Source organism: Sorghum bicolor, chromosome 2 (genome assembly GCF_000003195.3).
Source record: "Sorghum bicolor cultivar BTx623 chromosome 2, Sorghum_bicolor_NCBIv3, whole genome shotgun sequence".
Taxonomy (NCBI): domain Eukaryota; kingdom Viridiplantae; phylum Streptophyta; class Magnoliopsida; order Poales; family Poaceae; genus Sorghum; species Sorghum bicolor.
In genome coordinates, this window is record NC_012871.2 from 3153974 (window position 1) to 3178198 (window position 24225).

The 24225-nt window shown below is 40.5% G+C and overlaps 2 protein-coding genes across 2 annotated transcripts; one reads left to right on the forward strand and one right to left on the reverse strand.

Moving 5' to 3' along the window:
• Window positions 4770-8696, forward strand: LOC110432412 (replication protein A 70 kDa DNA-binding subunit D-like). Its single transcript, XM_021452779.1, has 7 exons — window positions 4770-4902; window positions 4998-5097; window positions 5187-5405; window positions 5481-5601; window positions 5803-5960; window positions 6058-6341; window positions 8605-8696. Exons 1-7 carry the CDS (start codon window positions 4770-4772, stop codon window positions 8694-8696), a joined length of 1107 nt encoding a protein of 368 aa, XP_021308454.1.
• LOC8086411 lies at window positions 8905-22568 on the reverse strand. Its single transcript, XM_021452780.1, has 22 exons — window positions 21881-22568; window positions 21197-21259; window positions 20747-20818; window positions 20546-20653; window positions 20361-20441; window positions 20141-20194; window positions 19925-20050; window positions 19741-19830; window positions 19529-19648; window positions 19327-19443; window positions 19105-19221; window positions 18956-19012; window positions 18785-18859; window positions 18565-18661; window positions 18433-18448; window positions 15949-16317; window positions 14362-14608; window positions 13458-13581; window positions 11907-12250; window positions 10072-11791; window positions 9481-9722; window positions 8905-9249 (listed from the first exon to the last, which is right to left on the reverse strand). Exons 1-22 carry the CDS (start codon window positions 22049-22051, stop codon window positions 9190-9192), a joined length of 4470 nt encoding a protein of 1489 aa, XP_021308455.1. The 5' UTR covers window positions 22052-22568; the 3' UTR covers window positions 8905-9189.

Consider the following 24225-nt stretch of genomic DNA (forward strand, 5'->3'; position numbering starts at 1 on the left):
AATGTAGAATATGTAAACAAGAGTAAAGTTTTAAAATACTTGTGCAAATATGTAAACAAAGGTCCTGACCAAGCAAAAATAATCTTTGAACGTATCAAAAAAGGTCAAGATGCACCCATTAATCAACAAACCAAAGATATTGATGAGATCAAAGAATATCTGGATTGTAGATATATATGTGAACAAGATGCACTCTGGAGATTACTTGGTTATGAGATACACTATCATTGGCCACCAGTTGAAAGATTACCTGTGCATCTACCACTGATGAATATAGTTAAATATAAAAAGGATACTAGACTAAGAGATGTAATTAATGATCCCAAAAATAAAAAAACAATGCTCACTGAATGGTTTAGTGCTAACAAAGAATATAATAGTGCAAAAGATCTTACATATTGTGAATTTCCACTTAAATGGAGATGGGATGAAACAAACAAGAAATGGATCAGACGTCAGCACGGGTTTAAAATAGGTAGATTATACTATGTGAACCCAACAGAAGGAGAACGATTCTATCTACGCATGCTCTTAATGATAGTAAAAGGTGCAACGTGCTATACTGACCTACGAACACATAATGGTATTATTTATGAAACCTTTAAAGAAGCTTGTGCAGCACGAGGATTACTAACCGATGACAATGAGTGGTACAAGACATTTGAAGAAGCTACAAACTGGGCAACAGCTTCTCAACTACGAAGCTTATTTACAACAATGCTTACATTCTGTGAAATAAAGAATGAAAGAGAATTCTTCAACAAAAATTGGCAAAAAATGGTTGATGATATTGAGCAACAAGTAAAACACAAATATTATCCAATTCAATATATCCCAACTCAAACTGAACTACAAGATTTATTACTAGAAGAATTGGAAGAAATTTTTTCAAGGAACGGACAACAGATAAATAATTATAATCTCCCACGTAGATCAATATATCATGAATTTGATACTAACAATCGATTAATTCAAGAGGAAATGAACTATGATGTCCAATATCTAGAAAAAGAGGCAAATAAATTATACACACAGCTAAATAAAAGTCAAAAAGAAGCTTTTCATCAAATAGTTGAAAGTGTACTAAATAACAAATCAAGGTTTTACTTCATCTCCGGCCATGGAGGAACTGGAAAAACTTTTCTGTGGAATACAATTGTATCATATCTCAGAGCACAAAAGAAAATAGTACTAGCAGTTGCATCATCAGGGGTAGCTTCTTTGTTACTCCCAAATGGTCGTACAGCCCATTCAAGATTCCGAATACCCATTGAAACAGATGACATATCCATATGTGATATAAAACGGGGAACAAAACTTGCTAAGCTAATTATAGAAACTTCTCTCATAATATGGGATGAAGCTCTAATGACAAACAAACAATGCTTTGAAGCATTTGATAGATCACTAAGAGATATAATGTCTGAAATCAATAAAGAAGCTAGTGACATACCATTTGGAGGGAAGGTCGTTGTTCTAGGTGGAGATCCTAGACAAATACTTCCTGTTATAGAAAATGGCTCAAAGTCACAGATCATAAATGCTTCAATTATCAAATCCTACCTATGGAAAAACGTAAACACTGTATATCTAAATGAAAACATGCGACTAAAACAGATAAATCAAAGTAGTGCTGAATACAAGGAGTTAGAGTCTTTCAATGATTGGATGCTAAGCATTGGCGATGGAACAATCAAAGGGACATCTGATACTGATAAGGCCTCTGATTCTGTGCTAATAGAAATACCAGAAGAACTACTGGTACAAACTACAGGGGATAAAATAAAAGCATTGGTAGAGTCCACTTATCCAGATTTTCAAGAAAATTTTCAACGATTAGACTATGTGAAAGAAAGAGCTATACTAGCAACTACCAATGAAATTGTTGATGGAATAAATAATTACATGATAAAATTACTCCCCGGCTTAGAAAAAGAATATTTCAGTGCAGATAGTATATCAAAATGCTCAGATACATATAACGATGCCAATATTTTATATCCCGTTGAATATCTTAATACACTCAATCCTAATAACTTTCCACCTCATAAACTACTACTAAAAATTGGTGTCCCAATAATGCTATTGAGAAATCTCAACCAGAGCTTAGGCCTATGCAATGGGACGAGACTAATAGTGACTAATCTAGGGGATAATATTATTGAAGCTGTTATAATTACAGGAACACATGCTGGATATAAAACATATATACCGAGAATAAATCTAACGACAAGATCATCCCATTGGCCCTTTACGTTAAATCGCCGTCAATTTCCAATTAAAGTTTGTTACTCTATGACTATTAACAAGAGCCAAGGACAAACACTATCAAAAGTAGGAATATATTTAAAAAAACAAGTATTTACGCATGGACAGCTATATGTTGCAGTGTCACGTGTTACAAGCAAGAAAGGTCTAAAAATATTAATAGAAAATGAGAATGGATCTTGTGGATCAAAAACAAAGAATATAGTATACAAAGAAGTACTCCAATCAATATAGTTTACATAACTGAAAAATATTCTGGATAATTACATTTAATAGAGATAACTCCTGTAGTCTCATATGATCTAATCAAAGCGACACAACACACCCGTTTACAATACAATTACATTATCTTTGTTCAAGAATATCAATAACATAAATTTTTAAATTTGCAGGTACATTGGTAAACTACAGACATGGAGGTTTAGCTTAAATGGAAGTTTTATGTTTCACATGAGGTGTCATCTTCAGCCAAGTCACTACGGAAATTCATTCATGGTTGCTTTTTATGACATGAATTTGTTCCATACAAAAGAAAACTGGGCAATTACTATATAGTTTCCTGGCTCTTGAGCTTGCCTCCCATCAGTTCTCAAGAATGCCGTATACAAACTACAAAGAAGAAACAAGAGTCGTACCAGACAGTGGAGGTGAACAGTGCCTTTGCAGTTTATCTGTGCAACAAAGCAATGACCAATGCCCTGTCAAATATAAAATATTGGCTGCCAAGGTTGGTAATCGCCAAAGAATGAAGCTGTGACATACCACAATGGCCTACCATGGTGTTCACGACATTAGATCGAACACCTAACTGACATGACCCACGAGTGGGAGAGGCGTCACGCACCTGGAACTGTCCGCATCCCGCGTCGGGGAACCCGTCACGCCCGCACCGGCGAGCAGCTGCGCTGTGTCCAACTCACTATCCCGCCATGGCCGGGGGTCAGTGCGTGCCACCTCGCCCCACTGCGCCTTGCCGTGGCTGCCTCGCCGGATGGCCGCGGCCAGTACTAACAGGGGGCTAGAAGCTAGCGCCTATGGGCCTGCCCTGCCGCCGCTTGCTGAGAATAGGGCACCACACGCCAAGAGTTAAGAACAGAGAGAAACGAGATTGGAGGATTTTTTTTAAGCAAGAACAGCCCAAGCCGAACGAAGGAGCACGGACGACAGCGTGAGTGTATCGTGTACGCGCATTGCATAGTGGGCCACTGCCCACTGGGCCTTGCACCCTTGCCTCTTGCGAACCGGCCCTGAAGCAACAAAAGAAAAGAGGCCGCAAATGACTAGCCGTGGGCTGAGTTTTTACTCAAAAGATAGCGAATAGCTAGCTCTGGGCTGAGTTTTTAACTAGCAGTAGAAATACCATCGCAACATGCAAACCCCTCGGCTTCCGAGCTCAGGCTCCGGACACTTCCGGACCAATCGCCTCCCTTCACGTCTTAGGACGCATACGGCCCTTCGCCTTCCCATGCACGCGCCTACTACCCCCTTCCTGCCTTTTTCTACCAGGCGACAGCCAAAGTCTACTAAACACATCTTGCCGACGACCAATAGAATAAAAGCAGTAGCTTCAAACAGTCCAAGTTCCACCCAAGAAGAATTCCATAACAGCTAGGAGAACACAAGGTACTATCGAAATCTATATGTGTTTGTTCTTATTATGCTCTTTGCATTTTACTAGCCGGAGGTTCTTATGCTCTCAATCTATTGGTTCTTCTTTCCTGTTCTCTCTCTCCACATACTGTTTTCATTGGTTTCCCAATGCATGGCAGACTGAAACAAGATGATCGTTAATACACAGACCAAATAATAATACTGGATCATAAAGATAAAATTTTACCAAATAAAGGAACATCGTTTTGCCTTAACATTTGTGAATCTTTTGTCAATATTTTCTCTTTAAAATATTAGAACAAGTTGTGGACATGTCTTCTTCTCATTTTTTATCTTTGTTAATGGAGCCTGTAACCAGCTTTACCAAAAGTGAGATGGATGCATGGCCTCTTAGAAGCCGCATTGATGGCCCTTCATTATTCTTTCATAATTTTTTGTCTGCACTGGAACTCTAACATTTTTCTAAAAATAATTGCAGATGAGCATTACACCATTATCAGAGATACAACCACGAAGACTGGATTACACCATATGTGTACGAATATCAAGAATGTGGGAATTCAGAGGTCCGAATGAGGAAAATGAAATCATACATCTTGATCTTGTTCTGATTGATAGCATGGTATTCTCCTAAGCTATATCTGATTGTTTCAGTAAAATCCTCAACATATTATTCTCTAGACTCAAGAAAATTTTATATTATATATAGTACAAAAAAAATGTCATTCTCATTTCTTTTCTGCTCTTAGGGTGTTTCAATCTATGCTGAGATCCCTCGAGATGCTGTACCCTACCTCAAACCATACTTGGAGGAAGGAAAAATTGTCTACATGAGCAAGATAACTGTGCAAACAGCTAAACCAGAGTACAGAGCTGTTGAAAACCCTTGCATGATCAAACTCAACAAGAGAACACAGATTCGTGATGCTCATAACCAACCACCAGATTTTCCAAAATACACCTTCTCACTAATCCCCATTGAGAAACTCCTAGATTATGCCAAAAGTAAAGAACGTTTTTTAGGTAAACTAATATTCTATTTTCACATAAATTTATTTAATACTACTACTTTTAGTTCTATTCCAAAAGTACCTATATACTTGTTGCTACCTGTTCAGATGTTATTGGCAGAATCACGGGAGTTTCAAATGCAGCGATGGTTTCTACAAGTTCAGGGGACTCAATGATGCGAAGAGTAGTGCACTTACAAGATCTAAAGTACGATCATTTCTACTTTTTTTCTTACATTACTATGTAAACAAATTTTTAGTGTCCAATATCACACTAATTTCTTACCTCATTGCCAGAGGAAGCACGATCGAACTATCGTTATCAGGGAAAAGAGCCATAGAGTTTGATGGAGAAACTATTCTACAAGTTGGACAAGAACACCATGTCATCGCCATATTTGTTGGTACATTAATGAAAACCTACAAAAATGACTACAAGTTTCTTAGTGGCACATCTGCTTGTCGATGGTACATTAACCAAAATGATATTCCTGAGATCAAAGCTTTTCAGAGATGGTATAATACTCACACTTATTCCAGTAATCATTCTTTAATATATTCTAAAATTTTGATATATGATATGATAAACAGTTTACCAGCAGAAGCAATTCCTATTCAAAAATTGTATCTACGAGGTGCAGATGATACCCAACAGAATTTTGAGAAAAGAACTATGCTTCAGCTCAAAGATGTCGATCCTTTTACTGAAAGGGTAATTATATTATTCTTATTTTATTATTTTACAGCCTATATAATTAAGTACATCCAACTGAATTTCTATCTCCAAAAATTATGAACATAACTTACTAATGGTTATGTTATTTTTTAACTTATACTAAACTGATCATATCAATTTAGTAGAATTTCATTAAATTGAATTTGCCAAGTAATATTAACTACACATTATCTGCAGGCCATAAATTACGAATGCACAGCAACTATTGTTGGAATTACGGAGCAACAGACATGGTGTTACCAAGCTTGCAAAGCTTGCAACTCTAGGATAAAACCATTTGGTCAAACTTATCAATGCACAAAACAGGATTGTCCATCCATACAATTCGAGTGGAAGTAAGTCTATTGCATCTATAATAAATTTTCCATTATTAGGATGTAGAATAATATATAATCGTAAACAGGTAATAATATCTACATGTGATCTTTGCAGATATAAAATACCCTACATTGCGAGTGATGAAATATATAGTCTTGAGTTCATGTTTTTTGAAAAGAAAGGAACAGAACTGATTGGGAAAAGTGCTGAAACTCTCCGGAAGAAGTATAACGAGAAGGATATTCCACCTGAAATTTCCTCATGGATTGGCCACAAGTTTATCTTCTTGGTTAAAATTTTACCTAACAAAAGCATTGGCGCTGATGATCCTTCATTTGAAGTTATAAGGATAAAGGAAAAACTTGGAAAACAATCAATTATGCCAGTATCGAAGACAGGCAAAAGCAAACCAGCTATCTCAACCTTAGCATATGAAGGAATAGAAGAAAACTTACCTCTGTTGATACCAATAACTTCTAAAAAAATAGATGGTCAGGTATATTACTATTCACTTCATGTCTTCTCATTCCTTGGTGTTATACTGCATAGTTATACTATCCACAGCAGAAAATTACAGATTCTTAAGTAATATAACAGCTAGATAAAATTAAGTAGATAATTCAATAATATATATTGTATTTAGTTCATTTCAAGATTTTAATTTCTACAGGCTTCATCATCGCAAGCACAAACCTTTGGAGATATTCAAGATATGGACATTGAACAAACAACTACTGAGTCTGACAATTCCAGCAAGCTTGATACTCAGGACATACAAGCTGATAACTTGGTATGTTTCCTACTGATGCATTTGCATATCAAGATTTAGTATTCATTATTATTATATACTTATTGTTTTATTTAAAAAGGAAATAAATAAGGAAAACGAAGATGAGCAACAGAAAAAATCCAAAAAGCCACGCCTTCAAGAAAAAACAAAAAAATGAGGTGAGTACGGAATCATACACAAATTACCTCTAGCTCAAAATACATCTTCTCACTTATTTATCGATCTGCTAGAGACATCAAAAATCTTTCTTCCAACTTTTTTCACTACGATCCCACCATCATTTTAATTTTTTTTCCACAGGTACGCTGATGTCCGAAGCTGCTGACTAAAGATTGAAGACAGACAAATCTTTTGGTTTACATATAAACTACACTTAACTAGGCTTGATATAAGTTTCGGCCTCCTTTTGGAAATAGAATGTATCCCTTGCTAAAATGATCTTTCGCTATATTTTGTAGTGGCACATATAACTTTATATATTATGTACTTGCCACATATTCAGTAGATTACCTATGATATGTAGTTGCCACATGTAATAGATTTGTTAGGAGCTCAATCAAAACTTGAATAAATAGAGCTCCTCAACAATCTATCTATCTATATGTATATATATGGACTTCAGTAAAGTAGAACCCACTTCTATATATCCAAGGCTATAACCCACGCATCCCTGCTCTGGTCTACCTTGTGTATGTTGCCTGTTGACTTTTTTCAATGCTTTTTCTAAAAAATTTTCTTCATCCTGCATCCCAAAGTAATGATCTACTAGCATGCTCTAGGGTGTCTTAAATCTCAAAAATTAGAAAGAAATTATTGTGATTTTCTATTTACAAAATTTGCAAGCTAAACCTCAAGCTAAGATTCTGTCTTGTATACCAACGTACTATCACTATTTAGATTATTTGTTTTGTGATACGAACTTAAGCACACATGCTTCTTTAATAGGAGTTTGATCTGCACTATTTCTCACTCTACTTTATCCACATCTCCACACCATGGTCATCCTTCGTATACCATAAGCTGGTTCTCATCGAGGGCGCGGCAAAGCCGCGCCGGTGTTTCTAGTGAATGATGAGTCCTAGTAGGCTGCAGACCCGTTTGGCCAGACCGAGGAAAGAGGAACGGCCGACGCCCGGAACCCCGCAGGGGCATTTCCGTCCAGCGGTTTGTCCGTAGCGAAAAACCAAACGGGTAGCCCACCCAGACCCAGTGGATACGGGGCTGCCGTGTGGGCCCCGGCCTGTCCTCACCTTCGTCCCGTCAGGGTAGCTACGGCACTGCTCTCGCTTTCGCTGGACGCCACGTGGAGGAGACGCTGCCGACACCCCCACGTGTCTGCTGTCTGCTCTGATGATGAGCCCTCGCTTGACCATTCCGGCGACGACGTCGAGGCCGAAACGGTTTCTACGCTGCGCCAGCCGAACCGGACGCACGCGCGGAGTACTTGAGGCCTCTTGTTTTTACTTCCACCCAAAATCTAAAAACTTTTGAAGATTTCCCGTCACATCGAATTTTTAGACACATGCATGGAGTATTAAATATAAACAAAAATTAAAACTAATTGCACAGTTTGATTGAAATTTACGAGACGAATCTTTTAAACCTAGTTAGTCCATGATTAGACAATAATTATCATAAACAAACGAAAGTGCTACAGTGCCACGAAAAAATTTCGCCCAGTCACTAAACAAGGCCTCACTTGAAATAAAAGTTTACTCTCAATTATAATAAATTTATTTAGAACGTATTTTTTTTTATAAAACTAGTTAAAATTAAAAAAAAATTAATCAACATGTACCTCGTAACGTCATCTATTATGAAATGAAAGAGTACGGCTAGCTACTGTAAGCTTGATGTGTGTCTCCGCATAGCGGACGCACGTTTGGGTGTTGGCTCGTCGTCGTCGCCGTCGCCGTCGCCGCTGGTGGGGTCGTTTGGATCGGATTCTGGCTACTTTGCTTGATCTGCTTCACATTTTTCTTGCCAACTTGGGGCGCCTGTCGTTTTCCACTCCATTAATAGTGGGGTTCTCCGGAATTTCTGTTATTGCTATGAGTTTCTCTGCATGTTTAACTTGTCATCGTAAAATGTATAGTTGTCAACCTCTCTCTATACCAAGAGGACATGTACAGGTAGTGAGCTAAATTTGTGATCCAACAACCAACTCAAGATATGAAATTCATCGTTGTACTGATTAACAATGTGTTGTCTGTGCCTATATTATTCAGTAGCACAAACCATCAACAAAATGGGAAGTTACATGTTACAGACTTTAGGAGACGAAATATAGCATAACATATATATAGGTACAATCAACCTGACATTCCCTACACAGTTTGGCAAGATGGTGGGTTCACAAAACCGCAAACCATTGCCCCTGCTCAGGTTAGGGCCTGGAGAAGACAACTTTTCTATGAGCATAGAAGAATCTTGCTCTTGGCGTGAAGCTCCAAAGATCAGCTCTTGCTGTGGTTTGCCCTTTTCAACAGCTTCCGGCTAGGTGGGACGTGATCATCCTACAACATATGACACAACAGAACGTGAAGGTGGCTGTATAACTGAAGGAATTTGCTGAAGTGCACAATGTGAGCTGATTTGTTGATACTGTTTCGCTGAAATTTGGCTTATGCCGATACTACTTGCTGATTTGTTGTGAGAGAAAAACAATGTACAATGGATGATAAGCCATGCTGATCAACATGTCCACAAAATGATAGGATAACCTACAACAATGGAGCAACATTTACCTTATATAATGAAGCTGCAGAGTCTGACTGCATGTTCTGGTTTTGAGCTTGACCAAGAGACTGCAAAGTCTCGATGGCATCTACCGTGAGCTGCCAGCCTGAAAGAGCTGTGCTCGAACCAGTACTAATACAACATGCAGCAGCGACATTTCCATTCACCCAAGGGCAGTAATTGTTGTGGTGCCGTATTGGATCAAAGTCTGGAAGATCTGTTTCATAATCATTTTCTACGTTTATTGCTCCTGACAACCAAACATAAGAACAGAATAAATAGCATACACAAATAAAAAGGAAGCTATGCTGTTTCTAAGGGACAAATGGTCAATTTACTTGAAGTTTTTGTTCCCTAGGCCTAACTGATGGAATTATGTTGGAATGGAAAAAATAAGGATGCAAACAATAAATGAGTTCAATAAGAGAAATATGCAATTTTTATGGCAAATTGAAGACTAAATGTAATCCACAATGGTAAACATAAAACACTTCATGATAAGAGATGAATGCAGTTCAACAGAAGCAGGTGTATGCAACATGTAAAAGCACAAAATAACAATAACAGATAAGTTAGCAAACAGTAAGGTGAAGAAGTACCTAGACCATTTCCTGGATCATAGTCATCATTAGTTAGCATTATACCAGTCACTTCCTCTTTTGATGCATCAATGCCAGAATAAACTCTTGCGTTGCAAGAAAGAGAAGGATGTGCGCTATTCTCACGACTCATCTTCTCTCCACTCTCAACTGAATCAGCTTTAGTTGAACCACAAATTTTAGAACCACTGTCAGCTCGAACTGCTAACCGAGATGCCATATCTTGGCTATCACCGTTAGGATCTTCTCGACCAACTTCTTCAGGGACAAACTCATCCATTAATGCAGGTCCAGGGGCTGACTCACCGGTGTGGCCCATAGTCTCAATGAGCTCAGGAACTGGATCAGCATCTCCAACAACGCTACCAGTTTTATGCTCAGAAACATCAGTCCCATGAATTTCAGCTTCATGACTAGCACCCATCCCGACACTCCCTCCACTAACTCCCAGGCTAAGTTGATCTCTAGCAAATGCAGGAGTTGTTTCAGCATTGAGGACTTCTTCCCCTCCATTCATACTACTCCCTCCTATGTCCCTTGCATTACTTTCAGTTTCAGCAGCAGGCTGTACAAAACTGCTTTGCTGTGCTTGGTTGCTATAATTCAGATCCAATGTGTCACTCATTACACCGCTCCTGATTGCACTAGAAGGCTTATTAACATCATCAACATCACATGGATGGTATTCAACACTCTCCATTGAATTTTCCTCCATACCATGAACTGTGTCCATCGCAATAACAGAAGACGCCCGCATAGAGTCCTTTGGAAATGGGTTGTGAAGGGCAGATGGACCCTCAGCATTAGATGTATCAAACTTATTAACATCAATATCCAGGTCCAAACTTAAGTTTCTGCTGGGACCAGCTCCTGAAGAAGATGGGCGATTGATATCAAAAAGATTAAAACCACGAAGCCTTTTGCTCCGAGCACCAGAATCCTGTGCGGCATCGTCAACTTCATCACAATCACGGTCAATGACGGTTCCCTCAATGCTGTCAGCAGGCTGAAGCCTGTTTATTGGCTTGTCAGCTGTGCTCCCACCCTCCTCCAGGTTACGCTTTCTCGAACTGGGGCCCCGAGATTCAAATGAGGCTGCATGGCCACCAAGCTCACTTCCAGTGGGTTGCCCAATAACTAGATCTCTTCCCATTCCTCCATAATTGAGATGTCCAGGCATCGGCGGCAATGCAGAATAGTTTGATGGCAAACCTCCTGCCATTGTCAGGTTTAAGTCAACTTGAGCATTCGACAGAGACTTACCCTCATCAATACCTGCTTCACCACGTCCCTCAACATTTTCTCTCTCTGCTCCTTCAGCAACCAGTCCATTGATACCACTTGTAGCACTAATTCCGCGGATCAACACAGGCTTCCTTCCAGTATCAGGCATGTCAATGTTATTCAGACTAAAATGAGAAGGCCGTGGCACTGATCTGAAGTCCCAGATTCTCACTGTAGCTCCACATAGGCTGCAATCAAGCAAAGGTGATCTCATGCTGCATCCAGAATCTTTGACACGCATTTTACCTTTCCCCTTGTCTTTCTTAACTGACGCAGAGTATGAATTTTGATGATGCTCAGGAAATTGAGAATGGAATTGGCCATCTGGTTCAGCTGGGCCTGCATTTCTGGCAGAGCGGGTTGAATTCTCTTCCCAATCTTGAACATTAGGAAGCCATCTAGGCTCCCATCCACAAACGCTAATAAGTTTCTGTGCCTATATCAATCAGATGGGAGTGGCCTAGATCAAATAAAGCTCCATGTTCTGAAAATAATACAGCAATGTAAAATGCAACAAGAAGGCATCAATGGCAAGAGATGAAGAGATATACTTGAGAGTAGCAGCAGGTTTCATCTTGTTGGACAATATCAATTCCCGTTGTACTGTCTGTTCTGTAGCCCAGCTCCCCAGACAAAATTGTAACTGACTGGGATAAGACTCGATCAATTTGAACGCTTCTAGTGAGTTTCATACTCTCAATTGCAGATAAGGCAATAGCAGGAAGAGACGTGAACTGCAACAATCCATCACAGCGATCTTTAAAGCCACCAACAAGAGCTGATGGGGTTAGGTGGAACTGGACCAAGCTATCAGCACAGCTATTTCCTCTCCAGGGACAATCATTCGGGTGTGATGCATCAAGCTGCTCAGCAAAAGCTTCCCCAGCACTTGCAACTACAACATAACATAAAGGTCCAAATAAGTTAGTTAGGTCTCCCAGATGAACATGTTACATTTTATGACAAGATACTGGTAATATTCCAGCTTAACTAAGTGACAAAAACATAAGTAAAACCAACAAAGTTTTAGCTATTGTAGATAACTTCAAACAGTTCATCAGCACTGAGAAACTAAACTAAATTGTATTACCATCCAATGATAAAGCGGCATAGATGTCCTGGATTGAGAATGCACTATAAATTAAATACACTTAGGTGTAACAAGCATAACTTCAGCCAATATAAAGTCCAACCAACTCAATATAGTTCTGCTGTCCTAGAAAACATCCACAACAAAGAAAATAGATATGCCTCCTCTGTTACACAATTTTCACAAAGTATACCCACAGCCCATGCAAATGGGAATGATCATTGATCAGCATCAAAATTAAGCAGTCAGTGGTTGCATTGATGCATTTATTTCTGCCTATTTTGGGATTAAAGGAAGCTTAGCCATTTTCCATTGGAAACAAAGTGTACAGGACAAAATAGAAGAAGCAGGTAACTGCCATAAATTCCAGCCTTATCATACAAAAACAGATTGAACCATAAACTCCAAACAAGTTGGATTGCTTTAGCCTTTAACTTAGTACCAAGAGGATAATAACAATTTGCACCTAATGGCATTTCTTGTCATATAAAAGTTAGCCTGAGAATAGAAAACATACGCTATGTTCCTTCACTCAATTGGTAGAAGCAAATGGTAAATTCAGCTAACGGTTTCTTATTTATTTCAGAGAGAACCCTGCTGTCAACAAAAGCAAGGGGGCAGCAATATGCAATAATAAAAGTAAATGTGTGACATAGAACAAGTAACAGTTCCCTTAGTTGCAGCATTCACTGGCTCAGATTTTTCTGTGCAGGTAATAACATCATTGCAGTACAAACTACCAAATGATGCCAATCACAAAAAAAAAAGGTCTGTGAAATGATCAACTGGCCCAAGAACTCATCAGTCATCGATAAACAAAAATAGCAAGAGCTGTAAAAAATGCTATTCACGAGTAAACAAGCTTAGTTTCTCAGAACCCATTGCACAAATCTGTTAACGATTTTTCGCAACTTAAATGAGGTATAAAACCTAGCATTGTAAGGAAAACCTGAGGGTTCCAGCTTGGAAAAAGTCAAAAACAAAAGAAAAAACTTGTTGACTTCAAGCATACCTTCAGCTGGGGACCAGGATGTCAAAGCAGTAAATATAAGATGTGCACCACAAGATTCACATTCAATCTTGTCCATGTCAATGTTCACCCAGCCTCTTCGAGCACAAGCCAGTGAACTAGCAGCCTGTAAAAATTAAGTCAATATTGTTCTTTTTGAAATAAAATATTGTGGTCAATTTTATTTTCTAGTTTATCTACTTTTAAATAGAAGTCAACAATGACAAAAAAGCTATATGGGGTCAAACAGGTTGGCATTTTAAAGGGAGTATATAAAAATATCAATGTAGACATAAATTTAGCTAGTCATCTGCTTAAGAATGACAATATGTTCAAGTTCAATAATATCGCAATGAAGATGAAGCCATAAAAAATAGAACATTTTCCAAGTCACACCATATGCAGCACAAAAATCAGGCCCTCCTTTCCTTTGCAGTATACTTTTTCGGATGGACAAAAGGTTATTTTTATTTGATGTTGTGTGGTTTTCAGAAAGTGATATATACATATCTTCCTGAAGTGCCCCTAACTGATTATATGCGTTAAAACAACAAATACTCTTTATTGGTTTTGCAGATGAAAGAATTTAATACCATAGCAGATGAAAATACCCATTCTTTGATTAGGGCTATGCATTCATCTTGTGCAAGTGTAATAACATTGTAAGTGATACTTGACATGCCTTGGTCTGAGATTGACAGTCAATCAGCCGTAAGCGAGTTTGCCAGAGTTCTGATTATTCAGTTACTCCAAACCATTATTTAGGGATGAGGCAGGCTTCTAAACAAATGCACATCCAAAAATGCAAGACAAACACCTCACAAGAAAAATCAGCAGTGGATGAATGGTTAATTAAAAAATTTACAATACCACAGGTCAGCAAGAGTCCAATAAGAGAAGAAACGACCTTTGGCTTAGAAGCCCAAGTAGAAGGCTTAAATGTAGCCAGCCGACGAAGCAAGTCACCTCGTTCCCACGGTCTGCATGATGACTGAAAGCAATCCACAGCAGCTCCATTAGCGTTAGTACTAAGCGCAGGCTGAGATGTCGGCGGAGCAATATGAGAGGATCCCGCTTTGGGCACTTGGTCACTGCCAAGCCAATCTATGCTAGCTACATTAGTTTGTGCAGGGGGCGACGAGGCACCAGCAGAACTGCAAAGAACAGAACAGAGGAGGTTCAGTACAGGCAGGCAGGCAGAAAGCAGAAGAGAGCAAAGTAATTGTACATATTAAACATAAAACAGCACAGTGTATGATTCCGTATAGCATGGTTCTAAAAAAACGAATTAAACTTGCATTTACTCTCGATTAAACCTGAAACAGACCCCTAGCGTGTCGTTTAGGGCCTGGGCGTACTCTGGGCACGTCTAGGCAGTGTGCGTAGGTGTGAGGCAGTGCTTAAGCAGCACAGAAACGCAAAAAGGCGGCAGCCTAGCTGGCTTGGTGGGCTGTGTGACCACACCAGGATGGGGATCAAAATTGCAAGTCCCTTACCACTTCTTTCCATGTTTGCAAGAATTGGAATCAAAATTGCCTGAATGTGTTACAATTTCTTCTGAGATAGAAGTTGGGCATCTAATCTGAACCACATGTGTTGCCATAAATAAATAAATAAATAAATAAATAAAAAGGCACAAATGCTTAAACGCGTTTAATCTACGTTTAGTCCATCTAGGAACTAGGAAGTCTCCTAGTGCCTAGCGTCGTTCAGAACCTTGCCTATTCGTTCATGTTGCAAGCCCTTACGTATCTTTGCAACACTAGCCTTTGACCCCATTTGCTCGGAAAATGGATATTATATACTTTCATGTGAAAAAAGGAAGAAAAAAAGGGTTTATACAACATGACCTGGGACATAACAACACTCGCAAGCTACAGGGGCACATACTAAGCTCATCCCCATCCAATTCCTGAATTCTGCAGTGAAGACCCCCAGACCCCCTCAAAAAAAAAAAGGTAATTTGAGGTACTTGGAGCTAGGGACGAAAACGGTACGAATATTTTCCGACCGTATTCGAGACCGAATTCGTTTGGAGGGGTTTAGATCTATCCGTATCCGAGTCCAAATATTCAATATCCGATACTGTATCCATATCCGAATACTTAAATCGTATATTTATAATGTCGACATCTAATCGTATCTTATCCGACATGATTGACATTATCCGTATTCGAATCCAAATCCGACCAAAAATATGAAAACAAATATGATATCGGTGATATCCGTCTTATCCCATCCCTACTGGCTGGAGCCCCCTAGGGTTTAACAAACGGCCTATACTCCAATTACTAGGGCCACGAATCCTGAGTAAAAATTCAATTTTTTTCAAGCACACGGCACCTCACAGCCTGGGGAACCCTTGTGAGCCCCGATCCGGAGGCCAGGCACCAGCAGCGCCGAGGGGTCGGCGGACACAGCCGCCACGCAGAGTCCGGAGTCGCGGACACCCAGCGGCCGCGAGAGGAAAGGGCTGGGAGAGAAGGCGGCGTACCTGGCGACGGGTGTGGGCGGCGGCGAGGCCGACCTCCCGGGCGGCGGGTCGGGGGGCGCCGCCGACGAGCTCCGTACCTCCTCGCGCATCGCGGCCGCGCTCGCGCTCGCGCCGGGGCGGGTCGGGTCAAGGACGGGGAGGGCCGCAGGGGTCGAGCGCAGGCAGGCAGAGTGGTGTGGTCTGAGTCTGACTCGATGGGGGAACGAGACGGCCCGCGTGCACTTCACGGGGACGGCCGGGCGAGGCGGCCGGTTACCGTGGGCTCGCGCCGCTGATTCCCCGTTCCGTTCCGTTCCGTTCCGTTCCACGCGGCGGCGGCGTTGACGAAGGCAACTGGGCCTTTCCTCCTTCGCTGAGCTCGGCATGGGCCTGGACCAGGATTTGTGGCTGGGCTACTCTGTGATCGGGCCCATGAAGGATAGGCCGACAGCCCTTTGTCTGATGGGAGCGTTGAATTTCCTCTGAGAAATGTGGCAAAAAGAAAATAGTGGGGAAAAGAAATATGAGGAATGGATTTCAGGATCACAAGCCAACCTCAACGTCCATTTTTGGTAGAAACAAAGAATATAGCATCATCCTTACATGAGAAAGCAGCTCAAGACAATCCTTTGCTTACCTCAGCTCGACAAAGGAGGGTCTTAGGAATAAGTACTATAGATAGGGTTTGCGTATGTGCGTTGTGAGTGTCTACATTGTAATATGTAATTCTAAAAAAAAAGCTTTATCACAAGTAACAAGATAACTAGGCGATTCTCAATTTTGGGCTGAGCTTATGGGAGTTAAAGACCTTTTTTAGAAAGAAGGTAAGTTTAATGTTAATAATGATGACCAATAACAAGATTTTAGAAAGATCATTGGTTAGGTATTGAACCCTTAAGGCTTAAGTATCGAGCAGTTTTCAATGTTGAATGTGTCATTTTATAAGGGCTTTGACTGGCAAAAAGTCTAAAGATTGCCATGATTTAGTATCTTTAGTAATGTCGCACTTTGAAAAAAATAGGGACAATTTTAGATAGCAATTAAATAGGAATGACCTCTTTTAATGCAAATTTTGTATAAACATATTATGAAAAAACAATAAGCTTTCAAGAAAAAAAACTTGTTTTGGAGGGCTAAGCTACTTATAAAAAAAAATTTGTATTAAAAATAGGTGTAGTTTTAAACAAGGATAATTTGGTTATGAAGGGTTGGAAAGGTTGCACTAAATGTTGTTTTTTTTTGTTCGGAGGAAACTATTCAGCACATCGTCTTTGATTGTCATACTGCAAGGTTCAAGTAGAACTTGATGTTTTTTTTTGAAACTAAAACTTGATGTTTATATTACTTTTAATATTTTAATATTCAACAACTGGCTTGTGTAGAGTGTAGACCGTTTGTTTATCTCTTGGTTAAAGAGTTTCCCTCCAAGCATTATGAATCAAATCTTTGTGGGTATGATATGACGGCTATGTGATGGGTATTATTCAACAGAAGAACAGCTAAATTATTCGTACGCATAACTATTAAGGGGGACATACATCTATAACTCTTATAATCCTAAACCTCACTAAGTATTTCTCTAAGCATGCAAACTATCCACCTAAGCAATGCACTACCATATTGAGTTAAAATCCACTAAGTAAAACCTCAATAACTATTTATCTCAACATGCAATGTGCTACCACATATATACAATTAAAATCCAATAGCACATATGAAAACTATAGTGTCCACGCCAGTAAGACAAACAAGTATAGTTCGCATTATCGTACTACGCAATCTATTAATCCGCAATTCCCGCAGCAACGCGTGGGGTATGCTGCTACTAAGAAAGATTTCAATGAACAAAGGATGTCGTTTGTGGCAAATCATGATGCTTGTAGTCTTCGAAAAATTGGGTCGGCGTCAACAAAATAGGATAGAGGATTGAACATGTCCTAGTGTTGCGTTTTAATCCTTTTGTAGTACTTTTTGGTGAAGTTTGGTCTAAGAACCTAAGGTTTGTTTTGAACGAGCTATCTTTTTTTTTCTCGATCGTGTCCTTGTGACACGTTTTTCATTATGAGAAAGCAAGAGTTTAACAAGTTACAACCAACCTAGATAATCCAAAGATTACCGCAGCGAGCTATACTCATTCATTTGTGGATGTTGGACGCCGGAATACTTTATTCCTTGTCCTTAATAAAAAATAGTTGCAGGAAGCAGATCAGTATTCCCATTGCATTATGAGATTCTTCGGTATATCCTTTGGCATATGCCTCATGTACAAACCATGTGAGTTAGTACAGTATTTTGCAATTTAATTAATCACAGTATTTTGAATTCGTATTTACCTAGTGCTTTTTTTTTTAATTTTGTCTGGAATTATCCTCTAGCTAGCTGGATGGCAAGTTCGTCAGCAGTGGGCAATTCACACCCATGTGCAATATTGCACAAAGGAAAGAAAAATCGACAGTGTTACTTTGCTGAAAACTGCACATTCTTCATTCACATTATCCAGCATACTTTAGTCTGAAAGCACCTAGACCAAAAAAAAAAACGCATTTAAACAGAGAGTCACAAGCTTAGTTTCCACCAGCTCCCTGACTAGTTATCTGCAGCGCTGCTTCTAAAACTTGGTTGCAGACCAGACCCATCAAGGAGACCTCCTCTGCCGCACCTCATCGCCTTCCACGATGCCGCTCTCGGGCTTCCACATCACATCCTTCAGTCCATTTGAGATGTTGTGGTAGAACTGCGCAACAAATCCAATACATGACAGAATCAGTTTTATTTCGTTCATTCGTAGCGTGGTTCCAACCAAGTGTTAACATCACATTATGAACTACAAGTTCAATCACGGAATCACCCTATATACCTTGTGGAATTCAAGGGTGTCGCCGTTGGACTTGCGCAGCTCAACCATGTACAGCGAAGGCGTGACCTCAAAAACCTTCAGGCATCAGGTAGTTTTTGTTTCAGTCTAAGCACCAGCCAAGAACAGTACAAACAAACCATACAGGAAATCTAGGCACAATATGAGCTGTACCTCTGTTGCAATGGCCAGCTGACCCTTCCTTCCAGGGTTCTCCCCTTGCAGCTTCAGCTGATGGTTCATAAATTGTGGTCAGAGTAATGCTCAGGTCAAATGGAACTATGCAAACAAGGTGCTGCATCCTGATTCTTAACTTCCACTACCTTATAGTTGCGCTTCTGAACATTGAAGCCCATGGGTCCTGCTGCTGCTTCGATTTTCGACAGTATCTCATTTGCAGGAAGCCTTGATGCAAACCTTGTTTCTCGCTTAACAGGACCCTAGTAATACAAGCATTGCAAAGCATTTAGTTAGGCAAAGGTATCATGGTTGCTGACATCCGAAGTTCCGAGAATCAGGGTCATCAATTAAGAATATGAACATACCGTTTGCTTCTCAAAGAGTGTGCCAAGATTGAGGCCCTGAGATGTAGAGATTAACTCGAAAGCATTCATCACTGATGGTCTTTCTTCTCTCCTCTCAACAACAAGCTGTGCTGGCTCCTGCATTAAAGCAACTGTTTTTTAGCATGCCCATACAATGAGTTGTGAGATAATACAATATGAACTGTATGGTGGAAAAGCTAACCCCTGATTCATCGAAGATGGAGTTCACATCGTCCAGATTAACATCTGCTGTCTCAAATCTGGGCGGCTGATACCCCTTCTTGAACCACTCATTGTTAATAAGCTCTGCAATAGTTATTCTCTGCACAGGAAAAAAACGATGACAGAGTTATTAAACCTACAGATGCTGAATAGAATGAATTAAAAATGATGACAACGAACAGTCGAACTTACAGTGTTAACATTAGGATCTAGTATTTTCTTGATGAGCTTCTTTGCACTTGTGGAGAACCAGGATGGGCAACTGAAATCTGCTTTGAAGATCTGCATAATAAAACAGAGCAAGTTTCAAGCAACCATTAGGAAAAAGGAAAACCAAGTGCTTCTTGAGTTCTTGTCATGGTAGAGACTGGCAAACCTTCTTGTAAAGCGACATTAGGTTCGAATCTTCAAATGGGAGGTACCCTGCCATGAGGACAAAGAGAATCACTCCACATGACCATAGATCAGCCTTAGCTCCATCATACCCTTTATTGTTTATAACCTGTAGATGCAAGAGCACTGGACATGAGAACAAAATATTTTACTGAATGGAAATAAGAACATAATTAAAAGCATAGTTGTGATGAAGTACCTCGGGAGCAACATAATTGGGAGTTCCACATGTTGTATGCAGCAGACCATCCTCCTGCAAATTAACAAAAGGATATTGAAAAATAATCAGCTGATTGGAAAATATTCCATTTGTTAGGTCCAGGTGAGAGTGAAAAGCATCGAATCCACAAGAAACTATTTCATGACAATAGTATTTTTTTTATATGGACATGTTTATCCAAAAGAGGCCAATTACTTACTCGGACTTGCTGAGATAGTGCACTCAATCCAAAATCTGAAACCTTGAGTGTGCCACTAGCATCAAGCAGAAGATTTTCAGGCTGAAAGAAAAAAGGGACAAAAAAGCACATATCAATCAAACACAGTTTCCTGCTGAACCTGTATACTTCTCCATATGAACTGTTAACTGTTAAGCAATACTCACCTTGAGATCACGGTGGTAGACGCCTCTGCTATGGCAGTAATCGACAGCGTTGATCAGCTGCTGGAAATACTTCCTTGCATCATCCTCTTTCAACCTTCCACGAGAAGCCTAATCCACAGGATGGGCAAAAAAATTCATCACATGCTCGGTCGGAGCTGAGGGCATGATTCAGCCAAGCATGAGAAGAGACCAGACACTCACGATTTTGTCGAAAAGTTCGCCACCGGTGACAAGCTCCATGACTATGTATATCTTTGTCTTGCTGGCCATCACCTTCATGAGAGGACAAAACACGACATAAGTGGGCAGACACACAGGGAAGTGGACAAGGACACAAAAGAGGGGACAAAAGGTAAAACTCATCAAGCAACAGGTAGCAACAAATAATCAGTAGTACTCAGAAAGCATAGTTCTCCCTTTTTGAAAAGATCAACGAGGGCATAGTTTGGTCCAGCGTTTATCATCATTCATTGCCAATCCAAAAGAAAATATTTGTTTCTTAGTGGGAAGATGAACAGGGAATTCAGTTTGGGGCCATTTTTACTCTGCTCTGATATATATAGTTTCAGCCTTTCAGGTTGCATAAGCCTGAAAAAATCCATTTACTGATCAATCTTGCAGAGGTTAATCCCTGAAAAAAAAAACGTATACCTCGTACATCCGGATGACGTTGGGGTGCCTGATGAGCTTCATGGTCGAGATCTCTCGCTTTATCTGCAAAACAACAACAGCACGAGCGCGTCAAAAGTCAGAAACCAGCCTCGAAGTCAGAGGACAAAGCTGACCGTCCCAACCAAACAACGACGCACACGTCCCAACGGAAGGCAGGCGAGACGACGAAACGAGACGCCCGTGCTCGCCTGCCTGCCTGCTACCGTCAAAAGCTCGCCAGCGGTCCAACGTTCCCATTTAATTTTCAGACGATTCCATTTTTCGTATGGTGGCGGCTCTAGAGAAATTTCTGAAAGAAGACAAATAATTCTGACGCAACGCGACTTGCTTAGGAGGCAAGGAAAGGAGCGTGAATTTAAGTTTCACCGGACTTCCAAACGTAAAAATCAATTAGGAGGCAAGGAACAGCACGTGATTTGATGAAAAGAAAAGGACACGAGCGCGCGCGTCTCCTATACAACTCATCAAAGGAGTCATGATTCACGAATGGAAGAGAGGAGAAAAAAAACGAAGGAACTGAATGAACAGGAAACACGTAATACAAGAGAGAATTTTTCGTGCTGGGTCTAATAATCTTCATCTTCAGAGGAGAAAAGAAGGAACTGAATGGAACAGGAAACACGTAACAGAGAACGGGGTGAGAGAAACAGGGGCATGGTTTACCTGGGCGATCATCTTGTGCTTGAGGACCTTCTCCTTGTCGAGGATCTTGATGGCGACATTCTCGCCGGTCTCGACGTTCCTGGCGAACTTGACCTTGGCGAAGGTGCCTTCGCCGAGGGTCCGGCCGAGCTCGTACCGCCCCACCCGGGTCCGGCCCACGGACGCGCTCATCTTCTTTCTTCCGGGGCTCCGGCGGCGGCCGGTGGAATCGGCGGAAAAAGACGGCGCCGGCCTTTACGGACGACGTACGTACTAGATCCGAAAAAGGTGGACTGGTGCGCGCGGCGGCGGCGGCGGGCGGCGGGTCTAAGACCTTTTCTTGTCGCAGGGCCTCCACTGGACGAACAGCTCCTGGTGCTCCTCGCCTTGCTGCCGATGCCGCATCAGGCCTCGCCTCGCTCTGCTCGCTCGCTCGCTCACTGGTGTGTCAGTGCAGCCGCTGCGCGCTGCGGCATGGGACGGCAGGGGATCGGCAGGTGGCGGTCGGAGGCAGGGGGAGAGAGGGTAGTGGTGGCTGGCGATGGTGGTGGTGGTGGGTCGGGTAGCGGAGGCGAGGAGGAGAAGGGGAGCTGGGTATCTATAGGCGAGGTGAGGGAGGCAGGGGGGGTTGGGATGGGAGGGAGGATCGGGGGGACGGGGAGAGGAGGAAAGCGCGGTCGCGTCGCGTCGGGGCCGGACGGGAGTCGGGACGGCAGGCGTGGCGTGGCGCCTTCCGCGAGCCTTCTCCGCTCTCCCCTCATTTACCGCGCGCGTCCGTGTGGTTACCGCGTGGTTAATGCTAATGGTAAACTTAGGCCTATAAAAAAATGGTAAACTTGTAGGGCTACATTTTTTATCATTTTATTTTTTATATATTTATATTATAGAAAAATATATCTACTTACTATCAGATTTAGAAATCGTTTTGGACAAGATTTAGGTCAAACATTTTGGGAATATAAATCATCAATAACTTTTAAATTATAGAGTTTACAAATGTGAAAATTATATGAATAGATTTGTTTTAAAAAATAAAAGTATATATATATATATTATTTTTTCTAAATATTTTTATAAAAATAAGATGTCAAAATTGTGTTTTATAGACCGTGTCGCTGTCCTAAACGACTTCTAAATCCTATACGGAGAAAGTATGTATGTAATTAGTTCTTGTAGGACTGAAGTATTCATTGTTCACTATTATAGACGTTGGATAAATTGTTGTAGCAATTCGATTCTCCGGAAAAGAAACACTCTTTTAAGTGGGGGGGGATAAGTTTGTTTAGGACCAATAGTATAATCATGTGTGTCTAGAGCAAAGAAGCATAATCGTGATCCGCTGATGGTGACGGTGTGGGCCTGGGGGACCAAATTGTTGGGGGCACTCCCATGGTTTCACTTGACCTCGGTTGATCCTCCACAAGTTAAAAACAAAAGGGTAATAATAACACACGGGAAACCATCTGTGTGTGCTCTTGGAGAGGATCAAATTGAGGTGATGGATTTCTTGGATGAGAAGTGATATAGATGATGTGTCTCCCACGTTCCGTCCTTTGAAAAGGAGACGTTTGTGACATGAATGAGGTGCTGGACTAGGGTAGGCTCTTCTACCTTTGTTTTCTTGCTCTGTATCCCGTTGTGCTCAATGTTTGGTGCTAGCATCTGGTAAAAAAAAAAAAGTTTGGTGCTAGAATGATGCGCACTAGGTTTTATATACGAGCAGTTTTGTTTCTGGCGTGACAGACGGTGTTTGTTGGTTTTTTCACCTCGTCTCGATGCGTATGTTTGGTGCTACTAGCTCGTAAAATTGGGTATGACAAAAATTACATGTTACATGGACAACATGGTCCGTCACCATGTCTCATAAACAAAATAGCAAGGCGTCCTTTTATATTATTGTGAAATCTTTGCAGGGAAAATAAGTACATTGTCAACCCAAGTTTTGTGTCCATATCACAATATATATATATATATATATATATATATATATATATATATATATATATATATATATATATATATATATATATATATATATATATATATATTGCCATTGCTCTTCATTTTTCATGGAATGATTTGTAGTCACTTCTTCCTTTAGGTCTTGGCACTACTACTTTTTCATCTTTAGCTTGTGTTAATTTAAAGTGACACTTAAAAGGGGATCATAACATATATGATAGATATGTGCTTGCTTTAGATATGTGTTATCTAGTCTTTTTTTCTAGACATGTCTGTCATTCATGCACTTGTGTTGTGAAATGTTTGTTTTCCTTTTGTATGTTCAAGGTATATCTAGATTTATTGCCTTGATCTATAAGTAAGGACATAAATTAAATATAGATATTCAACTGTTGGATTTGCTC